Here is a 16,909-nt window from a genome sequence, read left to right as displayed (position 1 = left end):
TGCTTGCAGATGACTCGACACCGCCAGTTAACTATAATGTGCACATGAAGTATATTCTTAACTTTTGCAGGATTAAGGAAAGTGCTGGAGGTAGATATTTCGCAACCAACCTTCCCCTCTGTCCCTGGGCACTGGATTGAATGTGGGTCTGAGTGCCAATCAACTATGCATGCATCTTCTTAGCTGATGACTCCAGTGTTTATTTTAATAGTTTTCAGTTGTTGCTCAGTATTCGTTACTCCGGATTTGATGCAACACAAAAAGTAATGCAATAAGATAAAGAACACAATAATAAAAATAACACAAGAAGCATAATAAGTATGAAAGCTTGTGTACATTAATTGTATGTCCATGAAGTGATGCTAGACACTTAAGTGTCTAAATTGACAGGAAATGATATAGTAGTGGTGGTGGAGGGTTTGGAGGGGCAAGTTGATTGATGGTGTTGATCAGCCTTCCTACTTGAGGAAAATAACTGTTTTTGAGTTTAGAGGTCCTGGTGAAGATGTTATGTAGCCTCCTTCTTGATGGGAGTGGGGCAGGCAGCCCATGAGTAGGATGGGTGGGATCATTAAGGATGTTGCTGGCCCTTTTCTGGCACCTTTCTGTGTATGTGTCCTTGATGGTGGGTAGGCCGATGCCAGTGATGCATTGGGCAGTTTTGACTACCCATTGTAGAGTCTTCTGTCCCCTGCAATTTTCATACCATGCAGTGATGCAACATGTTAGGATGCTCTCTACTGTGCATTTGTAGAGTGGTATGAATATAGATGTGCATAATTCAGCTCTCTTGAACCTCCTCAGAAAGTAGAGGCGCTAATGAGCTTTCCTGACTGTGCAGAATGTTTTCTGAGACCACGAGATGTGCCCTCCCTCCCAGGAGTTTGAAATTACTCACTGCTGCTAATGTAAGAGAATGTGAGTAGTTCAAGTTCTTCTGAAGTCGATAACCATCTCCTTTGTCTTGTTGACATTGAGGAAGAGGTTATTTACCTGGCACCAGTCCTTTAGCTCTTCCACCTCCTCTCTGTAGGCAGTCTCATCGTTGTTTGATGAACCTCATCACTGCTGTGCCGTGTCATCGGCAAGCTTGATAATGTGATAGTGGGTTCAGCACACAGCACTGGGGGGAGGGGGCACCTATGTTGAGGAAGATTGGGAGGGGGAGGAGTGATTGTACATCCTGATTATCTGAGGTCTGTTGGTTCAGAAGTCCAACATCCAGTTGCACAGTGGTGTATTTAGATGGAGGAGTAGGAGTTATAACTAATCATTAGATTTAGAAACAATGAAAAGCTTTATGACAGTACACATTCTCAGAATGAATCAAGGTGGTCTTAATCACCATTTGTGGCTCACCATACTTTACAAAGTGGTCGCAGCAGCAAAGCTTTAGGATTGTTGAGAACTTGGCCTTTGGGAAGCAGTTACTCTAAATTCACTCTGGACCCAGTTCTTGCCTGGCCTAAAAAAATGGTCTGAAGATCTTTGCAATGTATCTAATGTGAAGGAACTTTTGATAAGCGTACTATGTACAAAGTTAGAAGAACAAAAGTTTGTGCAACTTGGTATTTTGACATGTAAATGTATCATACTGCATTTCCCTGCTTTTGCAAGTTACAAAATTAAAGTGGGACCTATATCAGATGGACAATCTTGTTTTTTTTTTAAATAAATATCCCAGTTTGTCAGCATGTGAGAGAAAAACACAAAATCTGTGTCATGGCCATGAACAGCCCTAATTTCGTGGTAAGACTATTGAATGGACCACTTGTATGATATTGATGAACTTTTGACCTTATGATTTACCTTGACTTGACCTTTGAGCCTTATTGTTCACCTGCACTGTGCTTTCTCTAACTGTAACACTATTTATGAGCTACATCTTGCTAACGGGCCCTTCTGGATGATGAGCCTGTGCCGTCCAAATATACCCATGTGACCAATTAACCTAACCCATACTTTTCTGGAATGTGGGAGGAAACTGAAACTCACGCAGTTGTGTCCAAACGCCTTATTGACAATGGCAGAATTGAGGCGTTGCAGTAGTATTATGCTAAATGCTATGCTACTGAGACACCCAGTATTTAGTGTCCTGTTACCCCTTTTCCCTTGTATTTCTTTAATGTGCTTGGGTTTTGAAATTATCTGTACGTATGACATGTAAGGCAAAGTTTTTTCTGCTATATCAGAGCATGTGACAATAAACCAATTATCAATTAATTGTTGGCCACCCATCACTTTTTATGAAACCTACATGCAAAATGAGTTTTCATCCCATTGTTGTAAACAAGGGTTTAATAATAAGTGTTCAAAGATGAAAATTTCAAACAGACCATCATATGAAAAAGATGGAATGTCAAGTGTCAAGTTGATTATAACTGCAAATCTGTTGTTAGAATCCCAAGATTAAATTGGTAAGAATGACATTTCAATTTTTTTGTTTCCCATTCCGATGGCAGGGATAATTCTGGTTGTCATTCTATTGTATAGTTGAAATTGGAAATTTTGACAAGTGGCAATTCAACTCGTTCTCCACTGCATCCTCTAATCCATAATGAGCCACTTTTGTAACTCCCATTTATTATTTTTTTTCTACAAGCATTCAGTAAACAGAAGAATAAAACACATTGGAACAGAATTGGATTCATAATTGGCTTACCCAGAGAAGACAGAGTGTAATGGTCAGTGGGACTGAGGTAGCCTGGAGGTCTTTGACACGTGGTGTTCCTCAGGGATCCGTACTGACTTCTTTGCTGTTGATATGACAGAAAAATAACCTGGATAAAAATGTAGGTGGGTGGGCTAGTATTTTTACAGTGATGCAAAGGTTGATGGTGTAGAGATAACATAGAAAGCTGCTCGAGGATGCTGCAGGCTCTAGGGGGCAGAAATTGCAGATGCATTTTAACCTGGCAAAATGTGAGATGTTGCACTTTGGAAGATCAAACATAGTGGCTTGAACAAGACCCTTAACAGTATTGAACTGCAGAGGGTTTTGGAGTCCAACATCATAGCTCCCTGAAAATGGCTACACCGGTTGATAGGGTGGTAAAGGGAGGCATACAGCATGCCTGCCTTTATTAGTTAACGAATTGAAATTTAGGAATCAGGAAGACATGTTAAGTCTTTATGAAATTCTAGTTAGGCAGCATCTTTTTAGTTCTGTTGCTCCATTATCAGAATGATGTGCGAATGCCTTTGGAGAAGGTGCCGAAGAGGTTTATCAGGATGCTACGTGGATGAGAGGACAAGAAGAGGTTGGGTAAACTTGTGTTTTTTTTCTGGAGAAGTGGAGACTGAGGGGAGATCTGAAAGAGGTTTATAAGATTTTGAGAGACATAGAGTGGACACTTCAGGTATTTCAACACTGAGGGAAAAAGATGCTAATACTGTAGGGCATGCATTTAAGGTGAAGGGGAAAGTTTTAAAACACAGTGGTGGGTGCCTGCAATGTGCTGCCTGGGGTGGTGGTGGAGCAAAATATGACAGAGGTGAAGATGAGGGTCTTGAAATGTGAATGAATGGAAGGATATGGACATTGTATAGGCAAAAGGGATTAGTTCAGTTGAGCATTTCATCACTAATTAAATTAATTTGGCTTAAAAATGGTGCTGGCGCAACATGGTGACGTTTGCAGGCAGCAAACAAAACTACTAACTATTCTGTTAATTACACTTTTTCTGAACAATAATCAATGCAATCTGCAGCCTGTAATTTTCCTTTGGAAGTTGTGCTTTTCAGCCATCTGTATGACTTGGCATTTTTGCGGTATCCTGAAGGATTCAGCGAATTGGACTTTTGATGATGCAGGTACGGCTGTGGTGGCCGTTGTTGGAGCGAATTTCGAGTTAGATCGAAGCAGCGGATCCCAGGTGTGAGAGCAAAAAATGAGCTGATGTTTGGCCAGTTTAAGTACCGAGCCAGATTAAAAAGGTTAAGGCCGATGGTGAAGGACATACCATTGTTCAGCTCACTCTGTGAGGTTTACTTCTGAGTGCTGTACTGACTCTGCAGCTGTGGCCTGTAGCCTTCAAGCTCCTCGATCTGCTCACTCACATCAGCGCTTTATTGACTATAGCTGTGGTCTGCAGCCATCGCTCCCAGACCTGCTGCAATGATGAACTAATTCGGGAACTCTGGTTCATGGTCTGCGTCTTACTTGTTTACTTTTTTATTGTGTGCATGATTTGTTCTTTTTTGCACATTAGTTGTTTGACAGTCTTTGTTATCTGGTGTTTTTTAATGGCTTCTATTGTGTTTCTTTGTTTTGTGGCTGCCAGTAAGAAGACAAATCTCAATGTTGTATATAGTATACATTACCAGTAAATGTACTTTGAACAACATTGTGTTTTGAAGGGCATCTTTCTGTGCTGTACTATTTTACGTGCTAGTGTTTAAACAGATTATGCTTAATTTATGCTGATTGCATCATCTTTCTAACCATTTTCATGGTTGTTGGGTTGAATTTTACATAATTAGGAATATAATGTATCTTTTTTGAAACATTTCAAAAATTATTTTTTAAAAATCTTATGAAAATATTTTGCATGTGTGAATTATCAAATTATAACTAAACTTTTTAATATCTTAAATTCAACTATAGAATTATTTCAGAAACAATATGCATAAATAGTTGATAATTCTATAGACCACGTGACAAAAAATTAGGTGTTAATCCGGCAGTTGGTTCATTATTTATAGAAATTGCCACAATTTTAATTAAATCAAAGTTAAGTGGGTAGATTTACTTACTGAACAGTGAAGACAAATTTAGTCACAGGAAATCAGTTATATCACTATTGTGATTTGCATAAAATGTGCACAAATGCACACAATTTTGTCATGCCTGTAAACATCAGTACAATTTCATTCCAGCAAGATTGTAATTATGTACTTGAATACCACAACACGCACCATGGTAACATAGCGGTTAGTGCAACGCTATTACAGGTCGTGCGTCGGAGTTTGAGTTCAGTTCTGGTGTCCTCATTAGGAATTTTGTGCATCCTTCCTGTGAGTGCATGGGTTTCCTCTGGGTACTCTGCTTTCCTCCCACAGCCCAAGAGGTACCTGTTAGTAGGTTAATTGGTCATTATAAATTTTCCTGTGATTAGACTCATGTTAAATAGGTGGGGTGTTGGGTAGTGTGGCACATTGGGCCAGAAGTGCCTGTTCCACAATGTATCTCTAAATAAAAATAAACAAATTCTGTACATCTGAAACAATAGTCAAGTTCATTTCGGATTATATCCCTTGTATCAATCCCTACCCATTATTCTGTTATCAAACACAAAACTTTATTTCTCTGTGTATTTTCCCTGGGAAACAAATCTCTCCTAATTATTACATAAATTTGTACCGTCAAAATCCAAAGAAATTAGCTCAGTGGTTTTGTGTTTATGGGGTTGCTATCCACTTTGGGGTTGCATTGTTGCTTGGTGATAAAATTTTAATTTTATTTTCTCTCACTTGACATGGTAACTGATTTTAAATGAGCATAGCTTGAGGATAGTGTAATATTTCAAGTGTTTAAATGGGGTTATGCTGAAATTATAACCTTGGGTTTTCCATTTACTACATTTTTCAATTAATCCGCAAAATTATACCATCTTTGGTACCGTGGTTCCTATTAAATCCATTATTTTAATCTCAGTTTAGATCATTTATTTGAGGAACTGACATAAGACTTTTGAAAACCTATATTGATTTTGATTCTTGTAGCATTGTTATTTGCTTTGCTGATCTCCATCAGTGAGGATTGCTTTTTTGCATATTTCACTTCAATTGCTTACAGATGATGTTGCTTATGTCTTAAATCAGATGCTCAGAAAATGAGAATTTACTTTTACCTTAATACTAATTCACTGAAGAACTTTATTATATCTTTATTTTAAAGTTAAAGTAAATATCTTGATGATGTACAAGTTGCACTTTAATGTGAAATTGTCAGTACTAATGCCATATATAATAGCATTGTGTAATAACATGAGCCACTTTTTCCCCCTTGTTTTCTCTGCCATTTAGATCACAATATTGACCTTGTAGCAATGGATGTGACTGTTAATGCTGTGGCAGGAGCCCTTAAAGCTTTCTTTTCTGATTTGCCTGAACCACTAATTCCTTATAATTTGCATTCAGAGCTGTTGGAAGCAGCCAGTAAGTAAAATAATAGTTTTTATTCTTTTAAGCAAATGAAGTTGACTGAAAAATTCAACTGTTGTTCACTGAAAGTTTCACATTTTAGTCATTGTATATAAGTAGCAAGGGTTTTCCTTTGCCTTGGCAAGTCATCCTCTGCGTACAGGGCATCTTTTCTGGCATGTAAATTGCTTGATTCCAGTTCCAGCATTATCACCTTTAGGCAGGAAAGAAGGTTAGAATGCACCTCACAAGGTGCAGGATTGGGTAGAAATTGACATGACGCATATGTCTGTCCCCAGATTTATTACTCCTAGAATTTTTTTTCTCTTATTGAGACTCTGCATATAAATTGTCTTGATGCATGAGGAATATATTGATGGAATAAAAATGTTGCTAGGCAAGAGTTGTATAGTTGATTGCTTATCTACTCTTTGCCCAAAAATTGAAAGCACCAATAAAATTTTATATTAGAATTGACTGATTGGATATTTATTATATTTGCTGAAGAAGTTAGTAAATGGTGAAGGTGTAAAAAGATTTTTTTTTTTTAATCTTGCAGGACTGGTTGATTTGTCAGAAAAACTGAATGGTTTTAAGGAATTATTGAAAAAATTTCCTGCAGTAAATTATGGGGTTTTCAAGTATATCATTGCCCATCTCAACAGGTAGGTTAAAAGTCTACTTGAATAGTAATCATTGAAGTTAGTTTTGTAGTGTAGATGTCAGAATCAACATGCAACACTTATAAGGATTTAACTTGACTCTGTTAGAGAAGTAAAATATGTCCTTATCGTGGGAGCATGATAAGAATTGCAACTGTATAAGACCAAAAGATATGGGAGCACAGTTAGGCCATTTGGCCCATTGAGTCTGTTCCACCATTTCATTGTGGCTGATCCATTTTTCCCCTCAGCCTCGAACTCCTGCATTCTCTCCCCTCGTACCCTTTCATGTCCTGACCAATCAAGAATCTAGCAGCCTCTGCCGTAAATATACATAAAGACTTGGCCTCCAAAGCTGCCTATGGCAATGAATTCCACAGATTCACTACTCTGGCTCAAAAAATTTCTTATCTCCATTCTAAAATGATGCCCTTCTATTTTAAGTCTATGTTCTCTGGTCTTAGACACTCTCATTGAAATATAGAAACATAGAAAACCTACAGCACAAATACAGGCCCTTCAGCCCACGAAGTTGTGCCGAACATGTTCCTACTTTAGAAATTACTCGGGCTACCCATAGCCCTCTATTTTTCTAAGCTCCATGTACCTATCCAAAAGTCTCTTAAAAGACCCTATCGTATCCGCCTCCACCACCGTTGCCGGCAGTCCATTCCACACACTCACCACTCTGCGTGAAAAAACTTACCCCGACATCTCCTCTGTACCTACTCCCAAGCACCTTAAATCTGTGCCCTCTTGTGGCAACTATTTCAGCCCTGGGAAAAAGCTTCTGACCATCCACACGATCACCATAGGAAATATTCACAAAGATGCAGCAAAATTTCTTTTTGAGTGTTGACTCTCAATTTGCATAATGGTGAATGGAGTAATTATTTTGCTCTAATTGCTTGTCAACAATTTGATTGGAAAACCTTTATTATTCATCTTAATAAGACCATAAAATGTAGCTGACATGCCATTCGGCCCATTGAGTTTTCTCCACCATTCCATCATGGCTGCTTTATTTTCCTTCTCAACCCCATTGTCTTTCCTTATCCCTGTAACTTTGACACTCTTACTACTCAAGAACCTTTCAACCTCCACTTTGAATATACCCGATGACTTGACCTCCACATTCGTGGCAAAGAATTCCACAGATTCATCACTCTCTGGCCAAAGAAAATTCCTCCTCATTTCTATTCTACATGTATGTTTTATATTCTGAGGCTGTGCCCTCTGCTCCGAGACATCCCCCCACCCCACTATTGGAAATATCCTCTCAATGTCCACTATCTCGGCCTTTCAATATTCGATAGGTTTCAGTAAGATCTCTATCCCCCTGCCCCCCCACCGTTCTTCTAAACTCAATAATATAACAAGGATACAGTTCCACAGTGTTCTGGATGAATCTTTTGAACCCAACTCCGTTCTTGACATGTTTTTGTTTTTCTGATGATTAGTTGACTTATGTGTCTGAATTAGGAAGTTGGAAGGAAATATTTAGAGGTATTGTTTTTCCGGTATGTAGTGGAGAATGCATAGTCCAAACATTCTCAGGCACTTTACTCCAAAGTGGTGTTCTTAGTCCCTCCCTACCGATCTCTGTCCTGGCACTTGTGCCTGCCACTGTGATGCACCTGCCTCTACACCTCCCCCTCACCACATTCAAGGCCCAATACAGTTTTTCCAGGTGAGGCAGTGCATGCAAGTCATTGCATCTGGTTCACCCTCCTCTACATTGTTGAAACCTAATGCAGATTAGGGGGAACTACTCTTTCACCCTTTTTTTTCCTGGCATCTGTTCCCTTCCTTTCCAATCCAGATGAAGGATCTAGGTCCAAAATGTTGACTGTTAATTTCCCTCCATAGATGTTGCTTGCTAGGACCTGCTGAGATCCTCCCACTCCATTGCTCAGCCATGTTACTCAGTAATAAGAAACCACCAGTTGGAAAATATAATGGTTTTCTAATTGTATTGTAATTAGAACTTGTTGACTGCATTTCTCTGACCCCACCGACATCATCAAATAACTGATAAAGAACTGTATGCTTTCCCCACTATGTAAAGTACTTATGCATATCCCATTGTTGTTTAAGTTCTTACTTAAAGTCCATATTCTCACAACAACAATATTTTCTAAGTAAGTAACACTAAAACTTGGTGGTAAATGACCCTTTTGCTGCTGGGGTAAAAGTGAATGGTCTGTGCAGCCAAAATTAATTGGCATCTATCTTTTGCTTATGTATACACATGCACGGTCTATAAAACATCTGGAATATCCATTCTTCATTATGAATTACCAAGTAGCATTGAGTTGCTGTAGCAACAGTAAAGAATTTTCAGTTGCATGCAAGACCTGGAACTCTCTTGAGACACATTGCCTTGGTGTAAAGAGGCAACATGGAAGATGGGAAAGGATTGATCAAGTTTCGGTTCCACCCTTTGTCCAGCAATCTGTATTGTAGTTGTTGCATATTTATAATACCCACTAATTAGGCGTTGCATATTTATAATACCCACTAATTAGGCATTGCATACCTTAGTTTGAACTTGTGGATATCTGCAAATATTTAAAATGCAATTAATGGATTTTTTTTGTAAATAACAAATATTGATATAAGCATTTGTATGAACATGAACCAGAAAAACCTAACTCATCTCATTGCATTGAGTGTCTGGCAACAGGTTAGTTATATCATCTTGCATAAATTTTAAAGAGGAATTGACCCTAATAATTTGTATCCAAGCAGGATTTTGAAATATGCTATTATTCCATTGCAAGGGGAACTACGCTTTAACCTTGGGTGCCAACGGGGGACAGTGAGTTACAGCTAATGGCCTAATTCACTTATTTGGCATGCTGACATTATACTTTCACAGTTGGAAAATCTGGTTTTATTTATGAATTAGGGAAATGTGTGTCTGTCTAATAGTTCTTAGGCTGTGAACCAGGATGTGAGTAGGGCCTAATACCTGAAATAGCAGGTATTTATTGTTGAATCACATTTCTTTCACCCTTGACTGAATCATTTGTTGTGCAGATGATTCAGTGCTGTAAAACATGCACAAGACTTCTTGACCATTTTTCCCCCAAATCCAAAATGCAGTAATTGTTTTGGCTCCTAATACTAAATGGATGGAAACTTCAAAAGGAGGGTATTTCTTAAACTTAATAAGGCATGATTCATTCTATGCTTCATTCCATCCTTAGAAAATGTATTATCCCCAATCTGTCAAGTATTTAACGAATTGCCATTAGTACCTTTTTTTGTGGTTTTAATTCCCACCAAAGAGAAAATCTGCACAAGAATCTTATACTTAATCTTCAATGAACCAATGTTACATGCAGTTTTAACTGAAGACTTGGATAATTACAAAATGCAGAGATGACTGCTCTAAACAAGTAGGTTGTAGCTTTAGAAAATGAATTAATTTTTTAACAACGAAGTGATGGAAACAGATTTGTTCTGGTACTGAAAATGAAAAGGTTTTGAATAATTTTGTTGCTCAGATAGATCCAAGTAGTGTGGTATCAAAACCCAAAAGAATCCAGAGCAATGTTAAAAACGCAGTAAAAGGCAGGTACAATGTGTACGCACTTGGCTTGATTATGACGTTAAATTCAGCTTTCTGGAAAAATTGGCTTTAGATAATAATGGTATAGAACAGCAGATTTGAGGGTTCCAATGATACCTTACAGCTCCAAGTAAGAAATGAAGGCTGGATACAAACGTTATCCTACTTGCTTTTGTCCAGAACGCCTTCAAACTGGCTTCACCATAAGTGCAGTGGGAATGCTCATGAACTGAATTTCCACTGCAAGTCCAGCATGATAGAGAGGATGTTTCCTGTATTGGGTGAGTCTAGGATCAGAGGGCACAGTCTCAGAATAGAGGATACTCCTTTAGAACAGAGGGACTTCTTTAGCCAGAAGATGGTGAATCTGTGGAAGTCATTGCTACAAAAGGCGTGGAAGCCAAGTCATTGGGCATATTTAAAGCATTGATTGAAAGTTCTTGATCAGTAGGGGTATCGAGGGTTACTAGGAGAGGGCAGGAGAAAAGGGTTGAGAGGGATATTAAATCAGCCATTATGGATTGGTGGAACAGACTTGATAGGCTGAATGGCCTAATTCTACTTCTATGTCTTATGGATACTAGTGGTAATGGGACACCACATGCTGGAGCTACTTCAATAGTTACATATACTTTACATTGTAAGTGGATCTATCTGGACAAGCTTCTGTTGTTCCATGTTTCATTTGGCAACATGGGTGCTAAATATGTACCTGTTCACCTTAGTGTTTTCAAAATTTTGTTGTATTTTCCACATCCAATATTTTTGAATAATATCCCTGCTATAGCTTCTATAATTACTAGCTCTGATCTGCATAAAAGGACTTAAACAAGTGTTACAGAATAGTATTTATGTTTCTGTTGGCCTGTACAATTACTGGATTTAGTTATACAGTTGAGTTTTAAAAAAATGCCTTTAATATGAAATTTTCTGGATCCTTTCTAAAATACCAAGGTTAATTGAAATTAGGCACAATGCTTAGAAAATTGCTTACTAATGTTGAATGTTTAAAACCATTACAATGGTAAATATGAATACTGTTGGAAACCTAAGTTTATTGTCGAGACACGAGACTGCAGATATTGGAATCTAGAGAACAAACAATCTGCTGGAAGAACTCAGGTTGAAGTATTAGTTATCTATTTAATCTGAAAACTAATCTGACTTGTTCTTGTGCATTTGTTGTGTTGCAGAGTTAGTCAACAGAGCAAAACAAATCGGATGGTGGCAGATAATCTAGCCATTTGTTTTTGGCCTACGTTCTTGAGACCAGATGCTCTTACCAATGCTGCAGTCAATCAATCTGCAATTGAGACATTTATTCAACAATGCCAGTTCCTCTTTTACAATGGGGATATTGTAGAGACATTCAACCCTCCTGGGGCACCTTGTACAGGTCAGTTGGTAGAACCGTTGTTACCACTGCCATCGTTGCCACCACCACCACAGCCAACATCTCAGTCGTTCCCATCGGAGATGCAAACAGATCAACTTAATGTTATATGAGCAAAATAGGAACTGACGTTATTACTATAAGACATTGTTACCAAACTGGGTATTTTAAGTCCAGTTTCAAACATGTGGAAAACCTCAAAAGGTTATGCATTTGCAAGCTATAATAGCAGCGTTGCTTTAAGATCAGTCCAGCATTCCTCACTTTCCAAAGGAAACAAATTTAAGTGTGCATATTAATGGGATTTCTAAAATTACTGTCGACAAAACAAACTGGCTGCAATAAATACATTCCACTTGCTGCATGAAAGAAAAGCAATCTTGAGAATTTATGTGGATTCTGTAGTGGTTGTTTCCTTCACAAACTTTTTGACAGTTGTGAATAAGAGTTTATGTATACACTAAATTGTATAAAATGAAGTCAAATATATTTCTCAGCCAACAATGTTAAAAAAAAAACTCATCTGTTTGACTGGATTTGACTTTTTATTTGTGCTGTTTTGAAAGTCATTGTGTTTGTGTCCTTGACAAATTTGTGTGGGTGGGTAGATGGAAATACTGTCATTATAGCAGCCTCCCAACATTTGCACTGCTTCTGAAAATGTAGTTTTAAGAAAAATTGCCAGGTGCTGTGTAAAAGACATAATGTCTACTGCACCTTATGTTTACTGGTAATAGAGCTGTGGTAGTTCTTTGTTATGGGAAGAATCCACTTATTTTAATGACCAACAGCACAAAGATCAGTTCAGGAGAAAACAGAAACTGAGCGTAAAATTACTGCAGTTTTATCTTATGTCTTATTACATTTGTTTCATTTAAAGGATAAAATGTAAACGTTTTATAGTATCCTTAATTGTTGGAAAGTAATGCATGTGTTTAATTCCTGGTTGGTCTTGTACCTTATCCTACACATTTTTAGAAATACATTTCCTCTTTGGGATGGAGCGGAAGAATATCTGGTGTACATAAAAGTCATTTTTCATAAGAGATTGTAAATCTTTCCATAATTTTCAATTATACAGCTTTCACATGTTGTGTTTGCAATAAAGATGGTGTATTAAATAGCTTTAAGTATGACTTTTTCTGTTAACTCATTTTAATGTGACCCTAGCAAGTAACCTGTCAAATATTGCTAACATAGCAATAAATATTTTCGGTATTGCCAATTACACACAACAGTTTTATAATTTTGTCAAACTTGTATTCATATTACTACTTGTGGTACCTTCTACTAAAACTTAATTAGATTTGTTTTAGTTCTTTTTGTGCAAACTACATATGTGGAGCAATATCTTATTTTAAAAGCACCATTTTCTTTTGAATCGGTACCTATTTGATGTAAAATGATTCTGCTTTTAGAAAATGTTTTGTTTATTTCATTGTGTTGTAAGTTTTCATAAAATCTTACTGTAAAATAAATTGGTGAGCTGAATGATGTGAACGTGGGGAAGCTGACTGTTTGAAGAGCATCAATTCTACTTCAGTTCATTAACTGTCAAACATTGCAGATAATTTCCTTTCAGAAAATTATTAATCAGTTGGTACACATTCTGCTGCTAGTGTTTGTTTTGTGTAGGGTTGGGTGCTAGTTAACTATGAAAATAACTCAATTGCTCTGTGTTGTTATTTGCTCAGTGGAACTGGTTTGAAAACTCTTAAGATTTTGACATCATCTGCAATGTATTATAGTAAATAAATCATTTGAGAAGCAAATCTTAAGAGTTTGTGATCCATTTTCCTTAATTGTTTTCTAACATTGGCAACCAGGTCTTTATTTCAACTCCTTGCAATGTTTAAGTAATACCAGTTCCTGGATTGTGGACAACAATGTTAATTGTCAACTCAAACAATGGAAACATCCTTTTTATTTTTGTCTGAAGTGGTATGTCTGTTACTTAAAAATACGATACCATGTTAAATCAATACTCATTGTTGCATCAATTTACTAATTTGGAAGAGATTGAATCCTGTTTTTTTTTAATTGTAGTGGGATAAGTGAAAATAAAGAGCCGAAATTTAGCTTCATTTGAATGCTTTGTTTTAGAATCAAAGCTTACCATGAAATAATAAAGAATTTTTGATTCTATGAACATGGTAAGTTTAGTGCCTTTTGGATAGATTCAATTGAATGATATAGTAGACAGTAACAGTTAGTGATATCTCTTCACAGATTGATTAAACATGTGATAGCAAATTATAATCCTGAGGTGGTGCCCTTTTGTCCTAAACTCCATCATGGGAAATATCCTTTCCACATCTACTTTGTCTAGGCCTCTCAACACTCGAAAGGTTTCAATAAGATCCTTCCCCGCCCCCCGCCCCCCGCCCCCCCATCCTTCTAAATCCCAGCAAGTACAGGCCCAGAGCCATCAAACGTTCCTCATATGAAAACCCTTTCATTTCCAGAATCATCCTTGTGAACCTCCTGTGAACCCTGTCCAATGCCAGCCCATCTTTTCTTAGACTGTTCATAATACACAGGGTGAGGACTCACCAGTGCCTTATCATCACATCCTTGCTCTTACATTCTAGAACTGTTGAAATGAATACTAATGTTGCATTTGCCTTCCTCACCACTGACTCAACCTGCAAGTTAACCTTTAGGATGTTCTGCACAAGGACTCCCAAGTCACTTTGCATCTCAGATGTTTGAATTTTCTCCCCGTTTAGAAAATAGTCTGCACGTTTATTTCTTTTACCAAAGTACATGACCACGCAGTTTCCAACATTGTATTTCATTAGCCACTTTATTGCCCATTCTCCTAATTTAAGTCCTTCTGCAGCCTACCTGTTTCCTCAACACCACCTGCCCCCCTGCAATCTTCGTATCATCTGCAAAACATAGCAACAAAGTAGTCTATTTCATCATCTAAATCATTGATATATAGCATAAAAAGAAGTGATCCCAACACTGACCCTAGCAGAGCACCACAAGTTAGTGGCAGCCAACCAGAAAAGGATCATTTTATTCCCACTCACTGCTTCCTACTAATCAGCCAATGCTCTAGCCATGCCAGCAACTTTGCTGTAATACCGTGGGCTCTTAACTTTGTAAGCAGCCTCATGTGAGGCACCTTGTCAAAAGCCTTCTTAAAGTCCAAATATACACCACTGCATCCTCCTCATCTAACCTACTTGGAACCTCTTCAAATAATTACAACAGGTTTGACAGGCAAGATATTCCCTTAAGGAAACCATGCTGACTTGTCCTGTGTCACCAAGTACTCCATAACCTCATCCTTAACAATCGACTCCAACACCTTCCCAACCACTGAGGTCAGGCTAACTGGTCTATAATTTCCTTTTTGCTGCCTTCCTCCTTTCTTAAAGAGTGGAGTAACATTTGCAATTTTCCAGTCCTCTGGCACCATGCCAAAGTCCAGGGATTTTTGAAAGAACATTACTAATGCCTCCTTAATCTCTACCGTTATCTCTTTCAGAACCCTAGGGTGCAGTTCATCTGGTCAGGGTGACTTATGTACCCTTAGGTCTTTCAGCTTTTTGAGTACTTGCTCCCTTGTAATAGTAACTGCACTCACTTCTCTTCCCTCAGCCTTCAACACCTGGCATGCTGCTAGTGTTGTCCACAGTGAAGACTGATACAAAATACTCATTTAGTTTATCTGCCTTTTACTTGTCCCCCGTTACTATTTCTCTGGCCTCATTTTCTAGTGGGCCTATACCTACACTCATCTCTCATTTTTTACATACTTGAAGAAGTTTTTACTATCCACTTCAATATTGTTTGCTAACTTGCTTTCACATTTCATCTTTTCCCTTCTAATTATTATTTTAGTTGCTCTCTAGTTTTTTTAAAAGCTTCCCAATCCTCTATCTTCCCACTAATTTTTGCTTTGTTGTATGCTGTTTCTCAGATTAGCTTTGACTTCCCATGTCAGCCATAGTTGTACTATTTTGCTGTTTGAGTATTTCTTTATTTTTGGAATACATCTATCCTGCACCTTCCTCATTTTCCCCAGAAACTCTCGCCATTGCTGCTCTGCTGTCATCCCTGTCAGCATCTTCTTCCAATTTAGTTTGCCCAAATTCATTGACAAATACAGTGAACAGTTAAAGGTCCTTTGTTCAGATGGTATTTATTCAGTTGGAATATATTTTTTTCCAGAAATTGAGTTTGTACTTAAGGAATAAACATAGTCTCACATATTTGCCATACTGGTAAAACATTGATTCAGAAAAAATGTGTGATCCACATTTTCTGCTAGAAAACCATTCGTACTGATTGCCTTATGTTGGGAAATGACACTGAATGCCACATGGCAAGTTAGTATATTGTAGAAAAATGTAGTTAGGAAATAGAGAAAAATGCGGGTCAGTTTCCGAAAACCCTTTTTCTAAGTGTAGCATACACAATAGTATTTTTTTTTCTCCACTACAATCATTCTCAGAAGTTCATGCACTTGGAACTTAATGCAACTACTTACCGTGTCTTGATATGTTACCGCATTTATTCTTTTGACTTTTCTGTTGTTTTCTGTCTTTCTCTATTAAAGTTAACAGACCCAATTCTATTACTATTGGAATTTTTGAATGGACAAAGTAACATGGCATTCAGAATAAACATTCACTACTTTTGTAAATTTAAAATGGAAAATTGTTGTGCATGTGTGCTTACTTGATCAAATCCTTTGAATTTTAATGATCTTTTTCCTTGATTGCTTTAAAAGCTGTGTATTTTTCATAAATTGTCTTTCATTCATTTTGAGATCTGGTATCACAAAAAGGATCACGGGAAAAGAGTATCAGCTGTAAAGGGGAATTTTATATTAAAAATGCTTGTGTAGAGTTATACTCTGCAACAGATCAGACAGCACTTTCATATTGTAAATTCAAAGTAAACAAAAATAAAGCCCATTTGAATCTGAAAAGAACCAAATATATTTAAGTTTTGTAATTTCATGCATGGTCAAAGTTTTAAGCAAATATAAAAACAAGTTTTTACAATTAGTTTGAATATTTTTCAGATTCTAATCTCATGTATGAATTCTTTATTATCCAAAAATGTTTTAAAAAATCAGTGAAGGCTTAGAAGTCTTGAATTCCTGTTTGTCTT

The 16,909-nt window shown here is 37.4% G+C and overlaps 1 protein-coding gene across 3 annotated transcripts in view; it reads left to right on the top strand.

Annotated features, from left to right (window-relative positions):
* arhgap5 (Rho GTPase activating protein 5) overlaps nucleotides 1–16,621 on the top strand; it is a 64,900-nt gene extending 48,279 nt beyond the window's left edge. For 2 of the 3 annotated variants that reach the window (XM_063050296.1, XM_063050303.1), the window contains exons 5-7: nucleotides 6,028–6,159; nucleotides 6,704–6,809; nucleotides 11,577–16,621. In XM_063050296.1, coding sequence (XP_062906366.1) covers nucleotides 6,028–6,159; nucleotides 6,704–6,809; nucleotides 11,577–11,889 — 551 coding nt within the window. In that variant the 3' untranslated portion in view covers nucleotides 11,890–16,621. The remainder of the gene's footprint in view (nucleotides 1–6,027; nucleotides 6,160–6,703; nucleotides 6,810–11,576) is intronic. The other variant, XM_063050311.1, reaches the window with a different exon arrangement.
* The last annotated feature ends 288 nt before the right edge of the window (nucleotides 16,622–16,909 follow it).

This window comes from Mobula hypostoma, chromosome 1 (assembly GCF_963921235.1).
Source record: "Mobula hypostoma chromosome 1, sMobHyp1.1, whole genome shotgun sequence".
In the NCBI taxonomy this organism is placed as follows: Eukaryota; Metazoa; Chordata; class Chondrichthyes; order Myliobatiformes; family Myliobatidae; genus Mobula; species Mobula hypostoma.
This window is presented reverse-complemented; position numbering and strand designations above follow the sequence as displayed.